This window comes from Bombina bombina, chromosome 3, assembly GCF_027579735.1.
Source record: "Bombina bombina isolate aBomBom1 chromosome 3, aBomBom1.pri, whole genome shotgun sequence".
In the NCBI taxonomy this organism is placed as follows: domain Eukaryota; kingdom Metazoa; phylum Chordata; class Amphibia; order Anura; family Bombinatoridae; genus Bombina; species Bombina bombina.
In genome coordinates, this window is record NC_069501.1 from 407,081,955 (window position 1) to 407,107,873 (window position 25,919).

The 25,919-nt window shown below is 36.9% G+C and overlaps 1 protein-coding gene across 1 annotated transcript in view; it reads left to right on the forward strand.

The window, feature by feature from the left end:
* The window catches only part of LOC128652366 (polymeric immunoglobulin receptor-like), a 90,159-nt gene extending 65,836 nt beyond the window's left edge, over positions 1–24,323 (forward strand). Inside the window, exons 8-11 of the mRNA XM_053705304.1 lie at positions 17,608–17,723; positions 18,794–18,919; positions 20,962–20,984; positions 23,361–24,323. Coding sequence (XP_053561279.1) covers positions 17,608–17,723; positions 18,794–18,919; positions 20,962–20,984; positions 23,361–23,438 — 343 coding nt within the window. The 3' untranslated portion in view covers positions 23,439–24,323. The remainder of the gene's footprint in view (positions 1–17,607; positions 17,724–18,793; positions 18,920–20,961; positions 20,985–23,360) is intronic.
* The last annotated feature ends 1,596 nt before the right edge of the window (positions 24,324–25,919 follow it).

Here is a 25,919-nt window from a genome sequence, read left to right on the forward strand (position 1 = left end):
TTAGGGGGGTGTTAGGGTTAGTGTTAGACTTAGGTTTAGGGGTTAATAATTTAATTATAGTGGTGGCGGTGTAGTGGAGGCAGGATAGGGGTTAATAAATGTATTATAGGTGGCAGCGGTATAGGGGGGGCAGGATAGGGGTTAATAGGTATTATGTAGGTGGCGGCGGGGTCCGGGAGCGGCGGTTTAGGGGTTAACATATTTATTATAGTTGCGGCGGGGTCCGGGAGCGGCAGTTTGGGGGGTAATAACTTTATTTAGTTGCAGCAGGGTAGGGGGGCAGATTAGGGGTGTTTAGACTTGGGGTACATGTTAGGGTGTTAGGTGTAGACATTTCCCATAGGAATCAATGGGATTGAAATCCAGGTACGCTGGCCCGGAATAGTGGCGAGCGCACCTGGTAGTAGTTTAATAACTACCAAAAGTAGTCAGATTGTGCCGAACTTGCGTTCGGAACATCTGTAGTGATGTTAGCATCGATCTGTGTCAGACTGAGTCCGGCGGATTGAAGCTTACGTCACTAGATTCTACTTTTGACGGGCAGTAGGGCTTGATAACTAAGGCGAATCAGCCTCGCCACAAATACGCTGCGGAATTCCAGCGTATTTGCGGTTGACGGCTTGATAACTAGAGGCCATAGAATGAATTTCAACTGATCGAATATTTCATATATAATGACATAATGTTCCTTCAGAAACGTCCATTTGAGAGGGGGAAAATAGAGCCACCCTCTTATATCCCCTTCTGTATGATGGCATACCTCCCAGATTTCATCAATATTGGTATCATCTGTTATGCGGGTGACATTAAATCATAGATATTGTGGGCACTACCGAGTTCCCCACCAGCGGATACCCTACACCGGATCAGGGTCCTCATATGATAACCCTAGTGAACAGACAGCATCCCAAGATGCTGCCGGCCCACTACTATAATATCACACCACTCTACATATCCACACCCCAGGTATGTGTCAGATCATATTAACCCCTTGATCTGGTACAGAGTTCAATCCTCCTGGGAAGATAGTCCTCAACCTGTAAATCCACTGGGCTTCTCTAGAGAGTAGGAGTTTATCCCGGTCTCCTCCCCGGTCCAGCTCGGTACATGGTCAATCAGAGTATATCTGATTGATGCTACTGAATGTCTCTGCTCTGCACAGTGCCATGCCACTGGTTGATCTGATGAGCCCTTCAGCAATGCCTGGCGTATAGCCAGCCTATGATTAGCCATCCGCTCTCTCAGGGTACCCTTTGTTTTACCAACATAAAACTTGGAGCATGGACACACCAGTAGATAGACCACATGTGTGGTGGTACAAGTGATCGAGTTTCTGATAGTATACATTGTGTTAGTGTGGGGATGATGGAATTTCTTTGTTGAAATAAGACCATTACATGTCATGCAGCCCACACAACTGTAACTACCCTTGATGTTTATCTTTTGCTTCTTCTGATAGCATTGTTTGGGGTCCGTACGTACCAACAGGTCATTAAGATTAGTGCTCCTCCTAAACCCCACCATGATGAGAGGATCGGCCAATGTCTTCTTAGGATTTTACCTGTGTTAATGGTACAAGGGGTAAACGTGGTAACCATAATCATCCTATTGTGCTCTTGGTTCTCTTTGCATTTATTTATCAGTTCATCTTGCGTGGATAGTTGTACTGTATCAAGAATGTGTCCAACCGTTATCGGTTTATATCCTCTTTGAAGAAACTTACTCCTAGTTTCCTCCAAATGGGAGACCCCCCGACTGTGCTGTGTGTTATTACGGATGGTTCTGACCATTTGTGGCTTGATTATACCCTTAAACAATCATCCACAATCATTCACCTAAAATTGTTTATCTTCCCAGGAGGATTGAACTCTGTACCGAATTTCAAGGGGTTAATATGATCTGACACATACCTGGGGTGCGAATATGTAGAATGGTGCGATATGATAGTAGTGGGCCGGGAGCATCTTGGGTTGCGGTCTGTTCACTAGGGTTATCATATGAGGACCCTGATCCGGTGGAGGGTATGAGCTGTTGGGGAACTCGGTAGTGCCCACAATATCTATGATATTATATCACCTGCATAACAGAGGATACCAATATTGCTGAAATCTGAGAGGTATGCCATCATACAGAAGGGTATATAAGAGAGTGGCTCTATTTTTTCCCTCTCAAATGGACGTTTCTGAAGGAACATTATGTCATTATATATGAAATATTCCATCAGTTGAAATTCATGTATTCTATGTGCCTTTTAAACATAGGAATTTATTTCAATAGAGGAGATATAGTGCTCTCTGTACATTTTTATTTTCTTTATTCTGTATCCTTTAATGGATAATGGATAGCCACACAACTTAAAGTTGATACTCAACATTGCAATACATTGTATGCAAAATACGTTATGGGGATCCTGAATTGGGGTTCCTAAACATATGGATGAAATGCCAACAAGCTGCATTTATGGGCCTCTAGTTATCAAGCTCCATACGTACCTGCCATCGCCGGCCCCAATAGGCCCGCCTAAGCTCACCTCACATCGCCGCCGCGGACCTGAATGTGCTCGCCAAAGTTATTAAAAAAGCTGTCCAAAAGCCGCGCACCAAGTACGGGGCGATGAGCAGCGGACTGTGATAGTTATCACACATCGATCTCGCTGCTCTTCGGCTTTTCTACAGCTTTATTAACCCCTTAAGGACCAGCGACGTACCCTGTATGTCACTGGCCTTTTTTTGGGACTTGATTGTTTTATAGCGCGGTCTTGCCACCAGCGTTGAGACTGCTCTATTCCACAAAGCCTGCTGGAGGGAGTGCATTAATAGCGTGTTCTTGCTAGACTTGTGCTATTATGTCCTGAAAAAACCCTTAACGACCAGTGACATACAGGGTACATTGTAGTCATTAAGGGGTTAATACCCCTGTCACTAAGCACTCACACTATACTATACTGTTCTACCCCCTATACCGGCGCCCCCGGAGCCCCCCGCAACTAAATAAAGTTATTAACCCCTAAACTGCTGCTCCTAGACCCCGCTGCAACTATAATACATTTATTAACCCCTAAACCGCTGCTCCTATACCCCGCGGCAACTATAATAAATGTATTAACCCCTAAACCGCCACTACCGGACCCCGCCACCACCTACATTATACCTATTAACCCCTAATCTGCCCCCCCTATACCGCCGCCACCCATAATAAATTTATTAACCCCTTATCCTGCGGATCCCGGACCACGCCGCAACTAAATAAATTGTTTAACCCCTAAATCGCCGCTCCCGGACCCCGCTGCCACCTATATTAAACTTATTAACCCCTAATCTGCCCCCCCTACACCGTCGCCACCTATATTAAATTAATTAACCCCTAAACCTAAGTCTAACCCTAACCATAACACCCCCCTAACTTAAATATTAATTAAATAAATTTAAATAAAATTACTATTATTAACTAAAATATTCCTAGTTAAAACTAAATACTTACCTTTAAAATAAACCCTAATATAGCTACAATCTAACTAATAATTATATTTGAGCTATTTTAGGATTTATTTTTATTTTACAGGCAAATTTCAATTTATTTTAACTAGGTACAATAGCTATTAAATTGTTATTACCTATTTAATAGCTACCTAGTTAAAAAAATGACAAATTTACCTGTAAAATAAAAACTAACCTAAGTTACAATTACACCTAACACTACACTATCATTAACTAAATTATTCCTATTTAAAACTAAATACTTACCTGTAAAATAAACCCTAAGATAGCTACAATGTAATTAATGATTACATTGTAGCTATTTTAGGATTTATTTTTATTTTACAGGTAACTTTGTATTTATTTTAACTAGGTAGAATAGTTATTATATAGTTAATAACTATTTATTAACTACCTAGCTAAAATAAAGACAAATTTACCTGTAAAATAAATCCTAACACTACACTATCATTAAATAAATTAAATTAATTAACTACAAATACCTACAATTAAATACAATTAAATAAACTAACTAAAGTACAAAAAATAAAAAAATATTACAAGATTTTTAATTTAATTACACCTAATCTAAGCACCCTAATAAAATAACAAATGCCCCCAAAATAAAAAAAATGCCCTACCCTATTCTAAATTACAAAAGTTAACAGCTCTATTACCAGCCCTTAAAAGGGCATTCCCCAAAGTAATCAGCTCTTTTGCCTGTAAAAAAATACAACCCCCAACATTAAAACCTACCACCCACATACCCCTACTCTAACCCACCCAAACCCCCCTTAAATAAACCTAACACTACCCCCCTGAAGATCTCCCTACCTTGAGTCGTGTTCACCCAGCCGGGCCGAAGTCACCATCCAAGGGGTGCTGAAGATGTGTTCCATCCGATAGAAGTCTTCATCCAAGGGGCGCTGAAGAGGTCTTCCATCCGATAGAAGTCTTCATTCAGGTGGCGTCTTCAATCTTCATCCATCCAGAGCGGAGCGGAGCCTTCTTCAAACGAGCCGACGCTGAGCCATCCTCTTCCAATGACACCTACCAGATGAATGGATATTCCTTTAAGTGACGTCATCCAAGATGGCGTCCCTCAAATTCCGATTGGCTGATAGGATTCTTTCAGCCAATCGGAATTAAGGTAGGAAAAATCTGATTGGCTGATGCAATCAGCCAATCAGATTCAAGTTCAATCCGATTGGCTGATCCAATCAGCCAATCAGATTGAGCTCACATTCTATTGGCTGTTCCGATCAGCCAATAGAATGCAAGCTCAATCTGATTGGCTGATTGCATCAGCCAATCAGATTTTTCCTACCTTAATTCCGATTGGCTGATAGAATCCTATCAGCCAATCGGAATTCGAGGGACGCCATCTTGGATGATGTCACTTAAAGGAATATCCATTCGTCGGGTAGGCGTCGTTGGAAGAGGATGGCTCCGCGACGGCTCGTTTGAAGAAGGCTCCACTCCGGATGGATGAAGATTGAAGACGCCGCCTGGATGAAGACTTCTATCGGATGGAAGACCTCTTCAGCGTCCCTTGGATGAAGACTTCTTCCTGATGGAATACATCTTCAGCGCCCCTTGGATGATGACTTCGGCCCGGCTGGGTGAACATGACTCAAGGTAGGGAGATCTTCAGGGGGGTAGTGTTAGGTTTATTTAAGGGGGGTTTGGGTGGGTTAGAGTAGGGGTATGTGGGTGGTGGGTTTTAATGTTGGGTGGGGGGGTTGTATTTTTTTTTTTACAGGCAAAAGAGCTGATTACGTTGGGGCATGCCCCACAAAAGGCCCTTTTAAGGGCTGGTAATAGAGCTGTTAACTTTTGTAATTTAGAATAGTGTAGGGCATTTTTTTATTTGGGGGGGCTTTGTTATTTTATTAGGGGGCTTAGATTAGGTGTAATTAGCTTAAAAATCTTGTAATATCTTTTTATTTTTTGTAACTTAGTTTTTTTTATTTTTTGTAACTTAGTTTTTTTTATTTTTTGTACTTTAGTTAGTTTATTTAATTGTATTTAATTGTAGGTATTTGTAGTTAATTAATTTAATTTATTTAATGATAGTGTAGTGTTAGGTTTAATTGTAACTTAGGTTAGGATTTATTTTACAGGTAAATTTGTCTTTATTTTAGCTAGGTAGTTATTAAATAGTTAATAACTATTTAATAGCTATTGTACCTAGTTAAAATAAAGACAAATTTGCCTGTAAAATAAAAATAAATCCTAAAATAGCTAAAATATAATTATTAGTAATATTGTAGCTATATTAGGATTTATTTTATAGGTAAGTATTTAGTTTTAAATAGGAATAATTAATCTAATAAGAGTAATATTTATTTAGATTTATTTAATTAATATTTAAGATAGGGGGTGTTAGGGTTAGTGTTAGACTTAGGTTTAGGGGTTATTAATTTTATTATAGGTTGCGGCTGTGTAGGGGGGGCAGGATAGGGGTTGATAAATGTAATATAGGTGGCGACGGTGTAGGGGGGGGAATTAGAGGATAATAAGTTTAATGTAGGTGGCGGCGGAATAAGGGAGCAGCGGTTTAGGGGTTAAACAATTTATTTAGTTGCGGCGGGGTCCGGGATCCGCAGGATAGGGGTTAATAAATTTATTATCGTGGTGGCGGTATAGGGGGGGCAGGATAGGGGTTAATAGGTATTATGTAGGTGGCGGAGGGGTCCGGGAGCGGCGGTTTAGGGGTTAATATAATTATTATAGTTGCGGCGGGGTCCGGGAGCGGCGGTTTAGGGGTTAATAAGTTTATTAGAGTGGCGGTGGGCTCCGGGAGCGGCGGTTTAGGGGTTAACATGTTTAATATAGGTGGCGGCGGTGTAGGGGGGCAGATTAGGGGTGTTTAGACTCGGGGTACATGTTAGGGTGTTAGGTGCAGACATCTCCCATAGGAATCAACGGGATGTGGTGAAGCAGCGAACATGAACTTTCGCTATGGTCAGACTCCCATTGATTCCTATTGAAAACCAGGTACGCTGGGCCAGAAAAGTGCCAAGCGTACCTGGTAGTCATTTGATAACTTCCAAAAGTAGTCAGATTGTGCCGAACTTGCGTTCGGAACATCTGGAGTGACGTAAGAATCGATCTGTGTCGGACTGTATCCAGCGGATCGAAGCTTACGTCACTATATTCTACTTTTGCCGGTCTGTAGGGCTTGATAACTTAGGCGAATCAGCCTTGCCACAAATACGCTGCGGAATTCCAGCGTATTTGAGGTTGACGGCTTGATAACTAGAGGCCATAATGTTAATATGTTCATTTGTTTATTTTTAATTTGCTGCACACTTGTTTCTTCAGTGTATTTTCACAGGCTCACATAATAGACAGGATTGTTTAATATTACACCTATGCTAAGCCTGATAACCTGAAATATCTATGTTTGAAATGTATTTTATTTCTAAATGAATGTGAGTTTTTTGACATCTGCATTAATTTGCAAGGTTGTTTTAGTCATCACATTACATACCAATAAGAGGGTGGCAGCACCTTTAATGAGTGTCTATCACTAGGGTTAAGTACCTTCATGATATGTTGTATTTAATAACACATCATTTGCACCTTCCGCAGAACCCGAAGTGAAATTATGACAACTTCCGTTTTGCCGTTTTTTGATATTGATGTATTTTTTGTTAATATGCATCCACATATATTATTTGCTTTCACATAAGGTAGTGTGTGTATGCCCAATACAGGCGAAATGATGGAGGCATTAATTTGTTATGTATTATGAATATTTAAAGGGCCACTAAACCCAAAATATTTCTTTCATGATTCAGATAGAGAATAGAAATTTAAACAACATTACAATTTACTTCCATTATTTATTTTGCTTCATTTTTTAAATATCCTTAGTTGAAGAAAAAGCAATGCACATGGTGAGCCAATCACACGATGCTTCTATGTGCAGCAACCAATCAGCAGCTAGTGAGCATATCTAGATATGCTTTTCATCAAAGAATATCAAGAGAATAAAACAAATTAGATAATATAAGTAAATTAGAAAGATGTTTAAAATTGCATTCTCTTTCTAAATCATAAAAGAAAAAATGTGGGTGGCATGTCCCTTTAATAGTCCGGCGAAACCGGATGTGGATATTCTGTGCACTTCCAGTTGGGGCTGGGTGGAACGCAAGGATGCGTTCCAATCACTGTTTGGCGCAATTTGTGTGATTTGAGAGGTATGTGTTTGTTAGGTTGTCACTATATAGTGTGGGATTGTATACCACATATGTTCAATTTTTTCTGATCTGATGAAAAGGACTTGCTGAAACGTCATCCAATAAAGTTGACCTTGCTTTTGAAAAATCCTGAGAGTGCACTATTTTTGGGAGAATATATATATATATATATATATATATATATATATATGTAACATTTTGTACTGAGTGAAGGACAAAACTATTTTAACTGTTTTGTAGAGCATCTTAGTCTTAGCATACTTAGGCTTAGCACCCCTAAGGGTTGACTCTCTAGCAAAAGCCAGAACAGAGTTTTACCCCTCAGAAGTCTATGAGGTGAGGGATTTAGTGTGGCCACTTCATCTGACTTCCAGATGTTAGCTTCCCTAAGTTTTTTACTTGAGTGCTACCATTTTACTTACAACTTGTAATAAGAGCAAGAACCATAGGGCTATTGATTTAACTTGAGTAAAAAAAAAAAAGTAAAAACCTTAACATCTAAGGGTACAATAACTGCTCGGTTGTGAGAAATATACATGGTGGGATCAAGAGTGTGGACTTTTGCAGAGCATTGTGTGACTCCACCTATCATTGTGACTAGTCACCTACAGATTGTCCAGTATTTGTGTGGGGGGCAGCTGGCAACCCTACATAAGTTTACATAAGTGTATATCTGTCTTTTCTTAAAGGGATAGTGAAAATTTTTTTATCAAAGAGGAAAAATAATTTTACCTCTTTGATTGCAAGTAATGTAAGCAGTAGTGATTCACCCCTTGGCTGTCCCTCTCTTCTATTTGCTACATATTTGTAATGCATTGAGGTATAGGAGACCTTTAGCATGTAGCTAGCACTCAGTGTTTTTTTATTTTTTTAAATGGACATTTAAGTGTCCAGTATTTTTTTGAAGATTTTACTAGACTGCCTTCTAAAATTCTGGACTGTACGGTTAAATACCGGACACCAGGAAACCCTATTTATAAAGCGAGTTTTCAATTAGTCTTCTTAGGGTAACCCAAAAAGTATGAGCTATGGTTAGAAATGATTAAAGCCTTATTAGAGTGACCACTTTCTTTTCTTTTCATTAAGAGTATAATAAGTACAAATTAAGGATAATGTATTTAATTATAAGACCAATAAGTGGTATACAGTAGAGCTAATTTCATTAGAGTTAGGCCATAAACAGATCTAATAATTCATGTTTCCATTACTTAAGATGTCATTGCAGATAATGAAGCACCTAAGACTGGTTCAGATAAAAGGAGCGGGAGAAATCAAGATGTGGATAGTAACTTCCCTCAAAGGTCAGTCTTTAAAGCCATTAAGCTCTTTCTAAGAAACAATCATGACCTGTAATTAATGAAGTGCCTCTAATCAAGGATGTGCAGTCATTATGTACTTCCTGTGCACTGATTTCCTTCCAGCTGTAACAAACAGATTTATTGGAATATTTTATAAAATGCAATATTTAATTGGTTTTTAAACTAAAGTATTGTGGGCTGAATCTCCATCCTCCGTGCCTTTTATACTTTGTAAGTTTTGTTTTATAATCAGCAACCTTGAAACAAGTACAATTTCATTTTTTAAATTATACTATTTAGTAACACTACTACTGCTAATAATTATTATTATGATGATTATTACATAGGTTAATTAAATTGAATATTTTCCCTTTTTGCTTTTTTGTCTCTTTGGTACTTTCATCAAGTTTTGCTTCTACTCACTTAAATATTTTTGTTTTTCCCCCATCTTCTATTTTGTTTTATTTAATCTCTTTGCATTATAATTTTCTTCAGTGGTTGCTGGCCGAATGTGGAAATGAGGGAGTGCCTCTCTAAATAGCCCCACCCAAATGTATTATTATTATTAATACTATTATTACTACTACTACTACTACTACTACTAATAATAATAATAATAATAATAATAATAATAATAATATTATGCAAGTCTTAATTTCCATTTTCAATTATTAAACTGCCTTATGGAGACATCAGAGTAAAAAGCAGTAAAACTAGAAAATATGTGTCCATAGTTACCTTTTTGAGAGTTTTATTAGTTTATTTAGAGATGTATTTCTTATTAAATATTTCAAAGAAATTGTTTAACATCATGTCAGCTATATTTTAGCTAAACTGTAAAGGAGCATACGCTAACTGAATAAATATGTGGTTCCTTTATTACAACAATTACAAATTGCGCAGCTATTACAAGTATTGAAAAATCACAATTGCGTGCACATTCGCCTTTTACAAAAAAATCCTTTCCACTCTCAAAGAGCTGTATTTAACAGTTTTGCGAAACATAAATGCTTCACGAAACACTTCAAAAATGCATTACAAAGTACAGTTACACTCATATTAACACTGTCTAATAAAAATTATTTAAAAAAAAATATTGCACACAAAATTAATAAGGGCTCAAATATAGGGTGTTACCTTGACATACGTACACATACATAGAAAAACATGGATTTATATCTGTATAGACATATGTTTAACTATGGAGATAATGCAAAGAGATGAATGTAGATCACGAGATATCTAGATATATATATATATATATATATATATATATATATGCATATCTCACTATATAAATAGATATATCAGTCCAAAAATCATCACATATATAGAGAAATATTTATTTATGTTTTATATCTTAATAAATATAGTTGAATGCATGGCCTAGGAGTGAAACCATACACCTATAATAAATAGATTTAAAAAAAATATATATAACTTTTACTTACTATATTTAAATGTATTTAAAACAATTATTAAAAATGTGATATAACATTATTAATTGTAATTGAAAAGCAAAAATAATAATATATATATATATATATATATATATATATATAAGTGCACTGTTCAGAGCAGACACATCTTAGCCACTCAAGGACACAGCTTCAACTTGCTCAATTATTCCAAGATGGAATAATTATGTTATTGGTCATTAAAGGGTTATACAAGCAACTAAGAATTATACAAAAGCAATAAAAAAATAACAATGTATAAAATGCTGTATTTGTCTGACAATGGGGTAAAATCCTGAAACATTAGTCATGTCTTTGAAATAAACATCTACTTCAATAAGACACTAGAGAGTGTTAGTTTGCAGTAGCGGACCGACTCAGAGGGCTCTCTTGCAAAAATGTTTTGGGCTCCCTCAAAGGTAACTCAGTAGTAAGCAATATTAATAACATACCTGCTGCTCTGTATAATGATTTTGGGAGACAGATATGGAAACTGCACTAATAAATGGCTCCCATGCATTAGGATTGTACACATTCTGTACATGCCTATCTATAGACAGGCTGCTATGCCCCCCTCAGAACTTGTTGCCACTGCATCTGCTGCACCAATGGTAGTTCCACCCTTGCGTGTGGGGTGCGGCTTGGATTACAGCAAAGTAGATTGTTGCTGTTTTTTTCCACCCATGTGCAACCCCACAGAACTGTTTCTGATAGATAGTGCTCTTTTTTATGTGTTTTAATGTTTATTCAATAATATAATTTTTTATTATGTAATAAAAAAATATCAACCAGTCTTGAAAATGTGAAAAAAATGGCCCCTTATTTGAAAATGTAGACAACTACATCTTAAAGAACCACTAAATACAATATAATTATTGTCAAACACACAATAAAAAGACAATGCAGTAGCACTTACTTTGATTTTGAAATGAGCATTAGAATATCTTGACGCAAATGACAAAGTTAATCCAATTTTTCCTCCTCTTTTATCACGTGACAGCTAGCAGCCAATCACAAAATACATTTACGTATATATACTTTTGCACATGTTCAGTAGGAACTGGGGCCTCAGAAAGTGTGAATATAAAAAGAAAGAGCACATTTTGATAATGGAAATATAATGGATATTTTTTTCCTAAATTGTATGCTAAATTGTATGCTTTAAACTTACATTTTGATTTTAGTGGCTCTCTAAGCTGCTGACAAAAAAAAAAAAATCCCCTAAAACCTGTGGAGATAAATTAAAAGGTATTTGATTATCGGCTAGATTACGAGTTTTGCAGTATGAGTGAAAAAGCAGCGTTATGGCTCTTTTTCACTACCGCTGGTATTACGAGTCTTGCAGGTTTAGCTGCACCGCACACTTTTTTGGCCGGAACGCAACGTAACTACCATAGCTTTCAAAAAGTCCTTTTTCAATGGGACTTCCTTTGCGCCGGTATTACGAGTTTGCCTGGGAGGCCAAAAAGTGAGCGGTACAGCCTATACCGTCAAGATCCATACCGTAAACTGAAAGTCAGTAGTTATGGGTTTTATGCTACAACGCCGTAACATAAAACTCATAACTAAAGTGCTAAAAAGTAAACTAACACCCATAAACTACATATTAACCCCTAAACCGAGGCCCTCCCACATCGCAAACACTATAATAAAAATATTAACCCCTAATCTGCCGTTCCGGACATCACCGCTACTAGAATAAACATATCAACCACTAAACCGCCGCACTCCCGTATTGCAAACACTAGTTAAATATTATTAACCCCTAATCTGCTCTCCCTAACATCGCCGCAACCTACATTACTGTTATTAACCCCTAATCTGCTGCCCCCAAAATCGCTGCCACTATACTAAAGTTATTAACCCCTAAACCTAACCCTAAGAGACTTATTTATCATAGGTCTTGCGGACCAAATCCGACAAGCTCTCCGTATTCAGCATTGCACCAGCAGCTCACAAGAGCTGCTGGTGCAACGTCGCCCCCTGCAGACGGCAGCAGGGAGGTGTCAATCAACCCGATCGTACTCGATCGGGTTGAATTGCAGTAATTCCTGTCCGCCTCCTCAGAGCAGGCGGACAGGGTTATGGAGCAGCGGTCTTTAGACCGCTGCTTCATAACTGCTGTTTCTGGCGAGTCTGAAGACTCACCAGAAACACGGGCCCACAAGCTCCATACGGAGCTTGATAAATGGGCCTCATAGTCTAACCATAACACCCCCTAACTTTAATGTAAGTAAAATAAATCTAAATAAAACCTACTATTAATACCTAAATTATTCCTATTTAAAACTAAATACTTACCTGTAAAATAAACCCTAAGCTAGCTACAATATAACTAATAGTTACATTGTATCTAGCTTAGGGTTTATTTGTATTTCACAGGCAAGTTTTTATTTAATTTAATTAGGTAGAATAGTTACTAAATAGTTATTAACTATTTAATAACTACCTAGCTAAAATAAATACAAATTTACCTGTAAAATAAAACCTAACCTGTCTAACACTAACACCTAACCATACACTACAATTAAATAAATTACATTAATTAAATACAATTAAATAAATTACAAAAAAGGGGGGCGTGTCTGAACTGTGTTCTGGATAGGATGCATTTTCTGTGGGCTCCAGAGGAATCTTTAATAATCCGCCGGTTATTAACTTTAATCAGCAAGAATAAGAACATATCATATAAACACCCCACAGTATTGGCTATTGTGGCTCTATATTTTTCTATTTTTAGCTGTTTTCATGACACTGGGGGTCAGATCGGAGCTTAAAGGCCTATGGCGGCGGCCTACTATTCCTAGGCAAACACCTCCCCCCCCGGGTAGAGCCGGGTGATCAGTGCTGTCAGAGCAACCTGACTTACTTAGTCTCTACGATCCATACCACTAGCTGGACTGAGAGCTGACAAGTTATTTAGCAATATTCTACTCTGACGGGCCCTCTGGAAGGGTGAAGAAACAATTCATGGCGGGAGAGAACTGCCTAAAGCTCTTGGAGGACATCCCGGTAAAACTTGCATCCCTTATGTACAGGCTCATAGAGTCTGCACCTTACGACTATCTGATACACCGACTACAAATGGCAAAGGAGGACACAGGGCATCAGATTGAGGAGCCTGCAACTACCTCAGCGGAGCTGAACACAAAACAACGCTCCAGTCCAGGTGCTGCAGCTAGTGTCGAAACTCTACAATCTGTCTATAACAAAGAAAACACCAGCGACCTGTTTAGTAAGGAATATCAATTTCTGCAACCCTCTCCAAATAAAGTGCTCCCTTACACATATACTCCCCCAGCTAATCTCAAAGACCGGGAGCCGCTCTCTATAAGGCTGATCTGCAATGCCAACAACCCGATTGTCCGGTTTCTTTGTTCACTAATCTGACTTATATGGCAGATTCACCACCGCACCATGTGGCCTTGCTGACTAATATGGGAAAAAAAACAATTGCACCCCTCATTGCAGACCGCTGGGGACACAGACTCATTGACTCTATTATATTCTGCATATCAGGCGACCGGTGGGGGCATAAAATCACCTGATGAGAGACTTATAGCCACCGGATTACTTACATGTGTGTCTGGGAGATACTTTCCCAATTACAAAAAATACACGGCACTTTCCTCGCTCTATGGCGGTGTTGACTCAGACACACATGTGTTTTGATACAGGATGAGGGGACTGCTGAATGAAAAGTACCAACCTTTTATATTATATAACGTAGTGCACTGCATGCAAGATTTGTTCACGAGTTCCGCTGTTTGTTTGCTGTTTGATGTTCTGACATTATCATATGGCAAAGTTAAGGGATGATTTTGTATATGCACTTATGTAACATATAGGTATAATATGCAGAGGCTTCTATTGTAATATAGGAGAACACAATCTGATCTTATTGTTGATATTACCCTCTGACATTAGGGGCGTTCGAGTAGTAAGAGGAGACTGTCAGCTTTATTGTATAATTGTTGAACAATGCCTTATTTACGTTAATGGCGCCCAGGTTGATCACACGTCTCAGAGCCTCATGTGTGGCTGGCAGCCGCGGTCGCGGGTGAGGATCTCTACACATAGTTATTTATATGAGCTGCCACTGCTTAATAGTCATGATGGGAATTTGTATGCCTCAGCATCAAACCCCCAGCTATATTTAGAGCCCTGGCCTCCCCTCCTCATTAGACAGCTTTATGCTTTGCTTACCGCTTGCTGCAGTGAATTTAATCACAGGATATACAATTGGGATACTGCAGGATATAATAATTTTGTCTTATGTTCCCAGACTATAAACCTGCCCTTTAATACAGGCATAAGCCCCCTATAGTCCTCTATGATAATTTCCCTATGAGGTCCTGTCGGATATAACTCCAGTCATGCTTATATATCATCAAAAGCCAACCATCCTCACTAATAATACACCTTATTTTAAATTTTCCTGTTGATATAAATAGGCAACTGCAGCTTTATTACTACATGATTTAAGCATACTCTTATGCAGATGTAATCTCTTCATTTGTATTTTCTTACACATGTTTAATGTTACCCCAAGTCGCATAATATCCTTATACTAAGGGTCCAAGAGAGATCTGTATCAATTTATAATGGGGAGAAAATTATGAGGACTTTGATCTAGAGGGTACATATGAAGGTTGCAATGATGATGTGATATGTAGATTGTACCGTATATTATATGAATGTACATTTTGTTGTTCTCAATAAAAAAATTTAAATTAAAAAATAAATAAATAAATAAATTACAAAAAAAAACAAACACTAAATTGCACAAAATAAAAAAGAAATTATCAAATATTTAAACTAATTACACCTTACTCTCTTTTTCCGCCCAAACCCTAATCTAAAAATAAAACCCACCCAATAAACCCTTGAACACTAACCCCTAAAGATCCACTTACAGTTTTTGAAGACCCGACATCCATCCTCAACGAAGCGGGAGAAGTCTTCATCCAAGCGGCAAGAAGTCCTCAACAAAGCTGGGAGAGGTCTTCATCCAAGCGGACCGAAGTCTTCATCCAAGCCGGCAGAAGTCTTCATCCAGACGGCATCTTCTATCTTCATCCATCTTGCATTCTATTGGCTGATTGGAACGGCCAATAGAATTCAAGCTCAATCCGATTGGCTGATAGAATTCTATCAGCCAATCAGATTTCAAGGGACGCCATCTTGGATGACGTCCCTTAAAGGAACCTTCATTCTTCAGTTGCCGTCGTAAGAAGAGGATGCACCGCGCCGGATGGCTTGAAGATGGAGCCGCTCCACGTCGGATGGATAAGGTAGAAGATGCTGTCTGGATGAAGACAACTGCCGGCTTGGATGAAGACTTCTCCCGGCTTCATTGAGGACTTCTTGCCGCGTGGATGAAGACTTCTGCCGCTTCGTTGAGGATGGATGTCCGGTTTTCAAAAACTGTAAGTGGATCTTCGGGGGTTAGTGTTAGGTTTTATTAAGGGTTTATTGGGTGGGTTTTATTTTTAGATTAGGGTTTGGGCGGAAAAAGAGCTAAATGCCCTTTTAAGGGAAATGCCCATCCAAATGCCCTTTTCAGGGCAATGGGGAGCTTAAGTTTTTTAGATAGGTTTTTATTTGGGGGGGTTGGTTGTGTGGGTGGTGGGTTTTACTGTTGGGGGGTTGTTTGTATTTTTTTTTACAGGTAAAAGAGCTGATTTCTTTGGGGCAATGCCCCGCAAAAGGCCCTTTTAAGGGCTATAGGCATTTTAGTTTAGGCTAGGGTTTTTTGTTTTATTTTGGGGGTGCTTCTTTATTTTGATAGGACTATTAGATTAGGTGTAAATATTTAGTTAGTTTAAATATTTGATTATTTCTTTTTTATTTTGTGTAATTTAGTGTTTTTTTAGTGGTTTTTTTTTGTAATTTAGTTAATTGTATTTAATTAATGTAATTTATTTAATTGTAGTGTGATGTTAGGTGTTAGTGTAAGACAGGTTAGGTTTTATTTTACAGGTAGATTTGTATTTATTTTAGCTTGGTAGCTAGTAAATAGTTAATAACTATTTACTAACTATTCTACCTAGTTAAAATAAATACAAACTTGCCTGTGAAATAAAAATAAAACCTAAGATAGGTACATTGTAACTATTAGTTATATTGTAGCTAGCTTAGGGTTTATTTTAAAGGTAAGTATTTAGTTTTAAATAGGAATTATTTAGTTATTAATAGTAGGTTTTATTTATATTTATTTTAATTACATTAAAGTTAGTGGGTGTTAGGGTTAGGGTTAGGTTTAGGGGTTAATAGGTTTAGTATAGTGGCAGCGAAGTTGGAGGCAGCATATTAGGGGTTAATAAGTGTAGGTATGTGGCAGCGACATTGGGAGTGGCAGATTAGGGGTTAATAAGTGTAGGTAGGTGGCAGCGATGTCGGAGGCGGCAGATTAGGGGTTAATAACTGTAATGTAGGTGGCGGCGACATTGGGGGCGGCAGATTAGGGGTTAATAAGTGTAGGTAGGTGGCGGCAACATTGGGGGCTGCAGATTAGGGGTTAATACTTGTAAAGTAGGTGGCGGCGGTGGGGGGTGGCAGATTAGGGGTTAATGGTTAATAATTGTAGATAGGTGGCGGCGATGTCGGGGGCGGCAGATTAGGGGTTAATAACTGTAATGTAGGTGGCGGCGACATTGGGGTCAGGAGATTAGGGGTTAATAAGTGTAGGTAGGTGGCGGCAACATTGGGGGCGGTAGATTAGGGGTTAATAACTGTAATGTAAGTGGCGGCGGTGTCAGGCAGCAGATTAGGGGTTAATAAGTGTAGATAGGTTGCGGCGATGTCGGGGGCGGCAGATTAGGGGTTAATAACTGTAATGTAGGTGGCGGCGACATTGGGGGCGGCAGATTAGTGGTTAACAAGTGTAGGTAGTTGACGGCGACATTGGTGCAGTATGGAGCTCAATTTTGCTTTACGCTGCAATATTGCCTGCTTAACGCAGGGTTTTTGCAAACCTGTAATAGCAGCGCTAGAGGGAGGTGAGCGGTGACAATAACTTGCAAGTTAACTCTGAGCAGCTCATAACGCAAAACTCATAATATACAATTGTCAAGTTGAAAAAAGTAATATTACTGTGACCTAAACACTGCAAGGGTGAATAAAGTGTGCATTGTAATAACATCTGGGGGAAATTGTCTCTTTCCAGCTCTGAAGGATCCAGTAACAGCAACGCTCTTGCTATCAGCTTGTCAGTCATTGCAGCTGTTTTAGTGGTCGCAGCTGTTTTCCTTTTTGTTAAATTGAGGCAGAAGAAGAATTCAGGTATGTGTGAAATGCTATATCTCAGCTAAAACCTTGTACAAATACTGCCAATAACCCAAAATTATGTTGTTGTTTTTTATCTCTTTGGTATATTTATATATATATATACACGAGTGCATGTAAATTGTAATTAAAAAGTCTATTTTCATAGTTTGAGAATCAAATTAACTTGTAAGATAAGTTATTATTGGTTGATTTAAAGGGACATGCAACCCATTTTTTTCTTTCATGATTGGGATAGAGCATACAAATTTAAACAACTTTCTATTTTATTTCTATTATATAATTTACTTTTTTTCTCTGTGTATCCTCTATGGAACAGCAATGCACTATTGGGGACTAACTGCTGTTTGGTGGCTGCACCTATATGCTTTTTGTCATTAACTCACCCAAAGTGTTCAGCTTGTTCCCAGTAGTGCATTGCTGCTCTTTTAAAAAAGGATACCAAAAGAATGAAGCAAATGTAATAATTAAAGTACATTGTAAAATTGTATAAAAGAAAAATGTTGGGTTTCATGTACCTTTAACAACACATTATTTTACGAAATTGGTCAGTCCCTTCTCTCCCAGAATGCACTGCTTGAATCTAATACCTCTACCTCTTACACATATAAATCACTCTTGTCCAGTCTAAAGACTTGGGCTTAAAGTGTTACCAATACCCTCTAATGCATTTTATCTGGCCTTCTACTTCCCCAAAACGGAATATTTGTGTTTTATTTAGAGAGATATTTAATAGCGCTTTCCTCTCAAACAGCATTTCAAGAACAAATATGTATTGGTGAAGATCATGACATTTCCAAAGTAAAAAGAGGATACATAAAATTGGGTATACAAAGCATAGGTACTCATCTGTCTGAAACATTGCAATTTTTTTAAAAAAAGATTTATCTATAAAAATATGGTATTTTTTAATTCAGAGTAAAAGTATTTTTGCTTACCAGTACTCAAAGTGAAACAAACAAACAAACAAAACAAAAAAACATATGGACCTTATGTGAAATGGTTGTACAACTCTGTTCCTCCATTTATGTGACTGTGGATAACATGTTGTCTCACTTTTGCCACAGATCTGGTGTCTGTTGGAAGCTACAGAACCAACATAAGTATGACAGAACTGGAAACTGGTCCATACATTGGCAAGGATAATCCAGTGGTGGATAATGCTCAGGAGACAGACTTAGGCTCCTCCCAAGGTAAATGGTCAATTTTATAATTCAAATAAGCAAGGGAATTATTGCTAATATCATAATCAGTTCTCAACGTCAATAATCTAAATTCAATAAGAATATGTATGTGTGCTGTAATAGTTATTTAAAATGTTCTGTTCGAATTAAGGACCCGAATCTCAAAATCTCTCTGTTCTGACGAAATTTAAGAAGTCTCTTTAGCAAGCTCCCTCAAAAAATGTAGTAGTCAAATTTTAGCTTGAGAGTTGTTAATCTTGCTATACTGGGTTCTGAATGTGAAGGCGAAACACCTACAGTACATTATAGTGCTAAAAAACCCAATATTTTGCATGATGTGATTTTTAAGCCCTTAATATTTTATTTTCTATTTCATGAGAAAGGAAGGAAGAGAGGAAAAAAAGGAAGGAAAGAAGAAAGGAAGGAAGTGATATAGCTATTTCACCTTATTAAAAAGCCCTAATCTAAAAAAAAACTACCCTTAAAGAACCCTATCCTAAAAACATTGTCCTGAGAAGAGCATTTGGTAAGGCATTGCCATAAAGTGATATAGCTCTTTTGCCCAGAATATGAATTAAAAAAAAATCCCTATTCTGAAAAAAGGGGGTTAAGTAGTGTAGGGGTAGTTTACGGTGGGGGGTTGTGGCAGTGTATGGGGTTAAGAAGAGTGGGGAGTTTATTGCGGTGTGGTATTAGTGGTGTAGATGTTAAGTAGCATAGCGGTAATTGCAGTGGGGTATTGGTGGTGTAGGGGTTAAGTAGTGTATGGGTGATTGTGGTGGGGTGTTGGTAGTGTAGGGAATAATTAGAGTAGAGGTGATTGCAGTGGCATTATGTTGGTTTAGGGGGTAAATAAGTACATTTTTTTAGGTTCTGTGATATATTTCAAAGCGATTCTTTACTTTACATTGCCAACTTCGATGGTGATACTGGTTGGAATATTTGGCCAGCATCGCCACCCATTAAGATGTATAGTAAAACGCCCCTCGGCGATGCTGCCTTTAAACAATGATGTTGGCATCTTGAAATATTTCCCTGGCTTGCTCAACATTGGGACAGATCCCTTTTGAATATATATTGCTGCATTGCAGCACTTTTGATTATCATGGCCAGAAGTATATCTATTATGACTTTAATGAATTATGAAATTATGAGTTTTACTTTTTTTGAGAACTAATAGAATTAATTTTATAATTTTATGGAGGTCTTTACTGAATTAATATGATAAGCCGAAGCAATAAATACATAAATAAATATATATTGGCAAAGTTATTGGCACTCTTAATAGCTTTTTTAATTAACAAGTCAAGATCAAGTCTATAGTCACTTAACATTATAGATATTTTTATTAATATATTTATAAAATGTTATCTGAACTTGATGGATTTCTATCTTTTTTTCAACCTCATCTACCCTATGTTAACACTGTTCTGATCTCTGACTATGTTATCTGAACACAGGCTGACAAAGAAGTCAGCGGTACTAATTAAAGGGACATTAAACATCTCAATATATTAATATAAATTGTTTAATTAGTTAAACAACTTTGCAGTATACTTTCGTTATTTATTTTGTTATCCTTTCCTGTAAACTTATGCTGAATATTGTGGACTTTCCAATTCATGCTAAACATGGAAGATCAGACACAGCTATATTCCACACAGTAATTGGTTGCACATTCTAGCAACCATGTTTTACCATTCCTAATTGGCCTCAGCAGAAAAGGTAACCTAAGTTACAATATGGTGGCGCCCACTGCTTAATGGACATTAACTTTTACCCTTATCTTTTCAATATTTAAACAACTAATATCTATATTATGTTTAAAAATACACATACACATTATTCTCAGGCTAAACTTTACTCTGAATACATCATTCAAGCAATGATTTATTTAGTGTTTAATGTCCCTTTAAGAGCATAACTGAAGTTGTAATTGCTTTATAATATAATATGTTATCCTTATTCATTATGTTGTGTTTCCATTAATGAAATTAATAATTATTGTCTTTTTTCCCTTATATTAACCTTGTGGCTATTTGATGTTGCAGATGAAAAAAAGAGCACCAAAAAGGTAAAAAGGAAAATAACTCTGTAGACGGTTACAAATGCATATTATATGGCAACTGACTTATATATAGCTTACAAATGTCTGTCTTTGTATATCCCAATTTACCCTGTTGCTGTGTCTGCATTTTCTTATTTTATTTGTGGTCTACTCATACTGTATCACATGCACCAGCACACTCTTACTGTGTGCTTTATTCTGAATAGCATGACAGCATAAAGAGGAAGTTGGCTTATCCTTGCATACAAAATGCCATTAAAGGGACATAAAATGAATTTGTTATATATTTTAACACATTTAGAGACAACTCTACAAAAAAAAGTAAAACTGCAAAATTATTATATTACAAATAATAAATTGATCTCTATATGGTTCAAATAATAAAAAATTAAGAACCCATCAATCCAAAGAATGTTAAGATACAAAGGGGCTGATTCCAATCATTCACATTCAATTTATTAGTTGCTTTTCGGCCTCTGGTCCAATTTTTTTTTAGTTCTGATCTATCACAATCCAAGTGTTACACTATTTGCATACTGGGAAAAGTTCAAATTCGATCTGAGCAGATAGCTGAAAAATTACCCATACAATTCATTTTCAACAATGGCTTTGGCAATTACAATCCTCCTGGCCACAGGTTTTGTACTTAATTTTTGCAACACAATGTACACATCATATTCTACAAACAAAAGATGACAGTATTGCAACATGATTTGGAATGATTATATTATCTTACGCATGTAGAATACACTCTAAAACAGTAACATACACAAGTTAGATGTATATATTTATATATGGTCTAGATTCATTAAACCTATATTCAACATTATTATATAGTCCCTCGGTAGTGGGCCAGGCAGACATTTATTTATGTATATGTATTGAATAGACAGATACATATGGCTGACAAGATCTTCAGGAAACCCAAGAAAATGAAAATCACGACTGCAAGAAATGGCGTTTAGCAACCACGCTCTTTGTTTTTATCTCTTATTTGCATTTTTGTATTTGTGTTCTATTCAGTCTTGTTTGTTCTAAAACCACAATCTTCTTCCAGTTATAGTAATGCAGCAATGATAGCGAGATTTGGAAATCATGGTGTGTACATTGTGTTTGAAAATACTGTCTGCAAAGTGGGCTTTTTAAAACACTCTTTACAATGGGTTTTTGTAAATGTGATGTGTACAGTGACTTCTGAAACTATGGACTTTATTTCTAACCTTGTCACTTTGTATATTCAATATTTACAGTGTGAGAACCTGTTGCCTAGTGTCACAGGGGATCAATGTTTCTCACAATGATTACCTGCAACTTTTTGGGGTATATGTGATTCACCATTTAAAAAGAGCCATCTTCTCTTTCAAATGAGGGGCTCATTGTCCCCATAAGTTCTAGAGTGTATATGAACTTATATAGAGCTCCCTCAATCAAAATCCCTAGTAGCCAATGATGCAGATCATCAGTATTGTTAAGGTGAATTTCCACATCTTAGAATTATTTGAAAGGGTTCAGTGGTATGGAGTTGCTATACATGGATTCCTTAGAGCCCCCCCCCCCTATATATGAGCAACAAAGAAGCATCTCTATCTAAGAGAGCTTTCTCAATACATGAGATATTATCACACAGGACATGATGCATCACCATGTCAGAACTGCTGCAAGGATATGAAGAATGTACAAGGACCTCTTGCCTCTCCTCATTCCTCCTGATACAATTAAGAGCCATGCTACATAATTAAGTAATATTTCAACAATATATATTTTTCATTTTATTGCATTGTATTAATATATTTTGAATTGCTTTATATTTGGAATGTGTATTATCATTCAACAACTGTGTGGCTCCCAGTTCAAACAGTAAAACATACATTTGTAATAGACTCAAGCATAGTGGTTAAATACTGTCCATTTTAATTGCATGTTATTACCCAGAATCCTGTAGCATTAACTTACCTTCAGCTAATTGGAGAGCTGTGCTAATCCTGATCCTTCTTCACAAACCTCTGGGCACGCGCTAATAGGAGTCTTAGTGTTGCGGCTCCCATGGCATGCACTAAAGAACCTTCTCCTTTAGTACAGGCCCTGGGAGCCGCCACGGCCGAGGCTCTGTTAAGAAGAGGACGAGATTAGCGCAGCTCTCCAGCATGCTACATTATTTAAAGAAAAAAAATAATATTGACAAATTCTTCATTATTTATTTGTTTTCTTTAAATTGCGTGCTGCATTCTTTCTTATCTTCATTTTATGAAAACGAGACAAATATCCGTGTTTTGCTAATTAATGTGCATTCGCAACAAAACAAAAGGACATGTCTAGTAAAATATAAATATGTAGAAATGTTTACTTCATAAACTATGTATTCATATGAACTTATCTTTACAGGGATCAAAGGAGGACTTGGCTTATTCCAGTTTCCTGATACACGCTAATGGGAAACCAAATGAGGAAGTTATTTCATAAAACTACGCCGGTTTTATCACGCAACCACTGCACTTACTACATCCAAACTATTCTACATATTTCATATAATCATCAATTACATCTAGCCGCTATTAGTACACTGGGAAATTTAAATCAGACATAACAGAATTTGTAAGGAATGACATTTATAGGGCACATTTTTTGCTAAAGTACATTTCATTCTATGGCCATAACCTGTCTAACAACATGATGATTACCCTATGAGGTATGCTGGAAAGTGTATCCCTAATCTTTGTTGTAGCACCCCATATCTTCATAGATGTCACATTCTTTTTAGTATGTGCTTTGCTCAAGTTGGACAAGGAGCTAAATGGGGACAAAATGACCGTTTAAATTAGAAAGGTAGAAATCAATAGTCAAAAATGCTGACCCCCCCACATCCGTGCCATCTTTCAGCTTTGATCCAAAGCTCTGTTAGATTTTGTTGACTTCCTCAAATCTAGATTCATATCTAATGCTGATAAACATATACAATTTATGCACATGAGATTGTTAGAGTAATGCTGCTTACAGGCACAGATTGATACATACAGAAAGACCAAGGTATTTTGAGTTTTTTTGTAACGTGTTAACTAGAAATACTTTAAGTTCACATTCAACATTTTGGCCCAGCATTTGGATCTTTTTGTTGAAAAAATATAGAACTTTGGGATTAAAATAATGACTGTGTAAATAAACCACTGAAACATTATCCTATGTGTATGTCTGTAGCCTTGTAAATTAAATATCACTAAAATCTAATCAGATAGATTTGTGAGGACTTTTACTACCTTAATATCGCATTGATCTGCATCCGCATTTTGTTTATGCACATGCGAGATTGATACTACTACAATTTAGGTGTGTTGGGCTACTGTATCATCCAATGTGGGAATTATGTTATTACACGGACATAATAGTCATATGCTATATCACTTGAAACTGATGCAGTATAACTGTAAAAAGCTGACATAAAAATATCATCTAAACATCTCTATGTAAAAAGAGAAGATATTTTACCTCACAATTTCTTGAGCTCACCAGAGTAAGTACTCTGTGAACAGTTATACTTCAGCTGGAAGTTGAAAAAAACACACAAAAATAATAGCCAATCAGCATCAGTCAGCAGTGCTGAGGCCATGCATTGTTTTGTTGTGATCTCATGAGATTTCATAATAAACTTCCTAAAACAAGTAGGAAAACAGGATGACTGTGTCTGCACATGCCAAATGAACACTCCCTTGCAAGTCCTGAGACTGACATTCTGATTGGCTCTTTACAGTGGGGTGTGACTACTTAGGAAAGTTTGAGGTAAAATATCGTCCTTTTTTAAATAGAGATGTTCAGGGGATATTTTCTAGTCACCTTTTCACAACTATGCTGCATCTGTTTCAAGTGCTTCAACATTTGGGTATCATGTCCCTTTAAGCTTATAACGGAAATATAAATGAGAATTACTTTAATAACTAATCTGCTGTTTCTGCTTCCTGAAATGAAATTATACTTTAATGAGGATGTAGCAGTTATGTTCTTACATTTCTATTAGCTTTTGTTAATGAAGTTTAACAAATCAGCATTATACAGTACACTTTTCGGTAATAATTTTTTAAGAACAATGCAATACATAACAGATGGAATTTTCATGTGTTGATTTAAAAAAAAAAAAAAAAAACTTTCTTAATGAAAGATTTGTACTTTATTTCAATATAATACAATAAATTCTGCTTAAACCAGCATTAATTGTTTTGCTTTTTGTTTTGGATATAAAAATGTATATTTACTTTTACTGGGTGAGAATTATCAAAAAAGTTGTAACAAATGCGGCTTGGGTTTCCACCTTTTTTGAAAAAAGTTTTCTTTAAAAATGATGCAGTGTAACGCAGAAACTAAAGCTAATAGTACTGAATATAGATCATTAATTTAAACTTATATTCCTACGTACCTTAAAAAGAATGAATCCTAAAGCAGTTTCTTTATTTCTATATTTATACTTTATTATCTACATTGCTGATTTGCCACACTTGCTAATGCTATGTTAAAATCCACAAAATATGTAATTCTGAAAAGATAGTGTAGGGCCCTCTTTAGCCTAAAGCGCACCTAAAGAGCAAAGTATGTGTGAGGTGTATGCAACATTGTTAATAGTGTAAGGATGGAGACTTACCGTGGTTAAAGGGACAGTCTACACCAGAATTTTTTTCATCTTTGCATTGCTCTTTTTTAATGATATATTGCTTTTAACTTATGCATGTACATCATGATGTATGCTGGTTAAATTATATCTTAAACATTGTCTTTCTATACGTTAACAGTAAAAGAAAAAATGGATTTCAGAGCTAGTAATTATTTTAACCCTTCTAAAAGGGTGCATGGGAATTCACTTCTCACCTCCTACTTTCTTTTTCTATTTCTCTTCTTTTAACTCTGTTCCATCCTAATTTCTGTTCATCTACAGATATGGCCTCTCAGTTTCTTTGACTG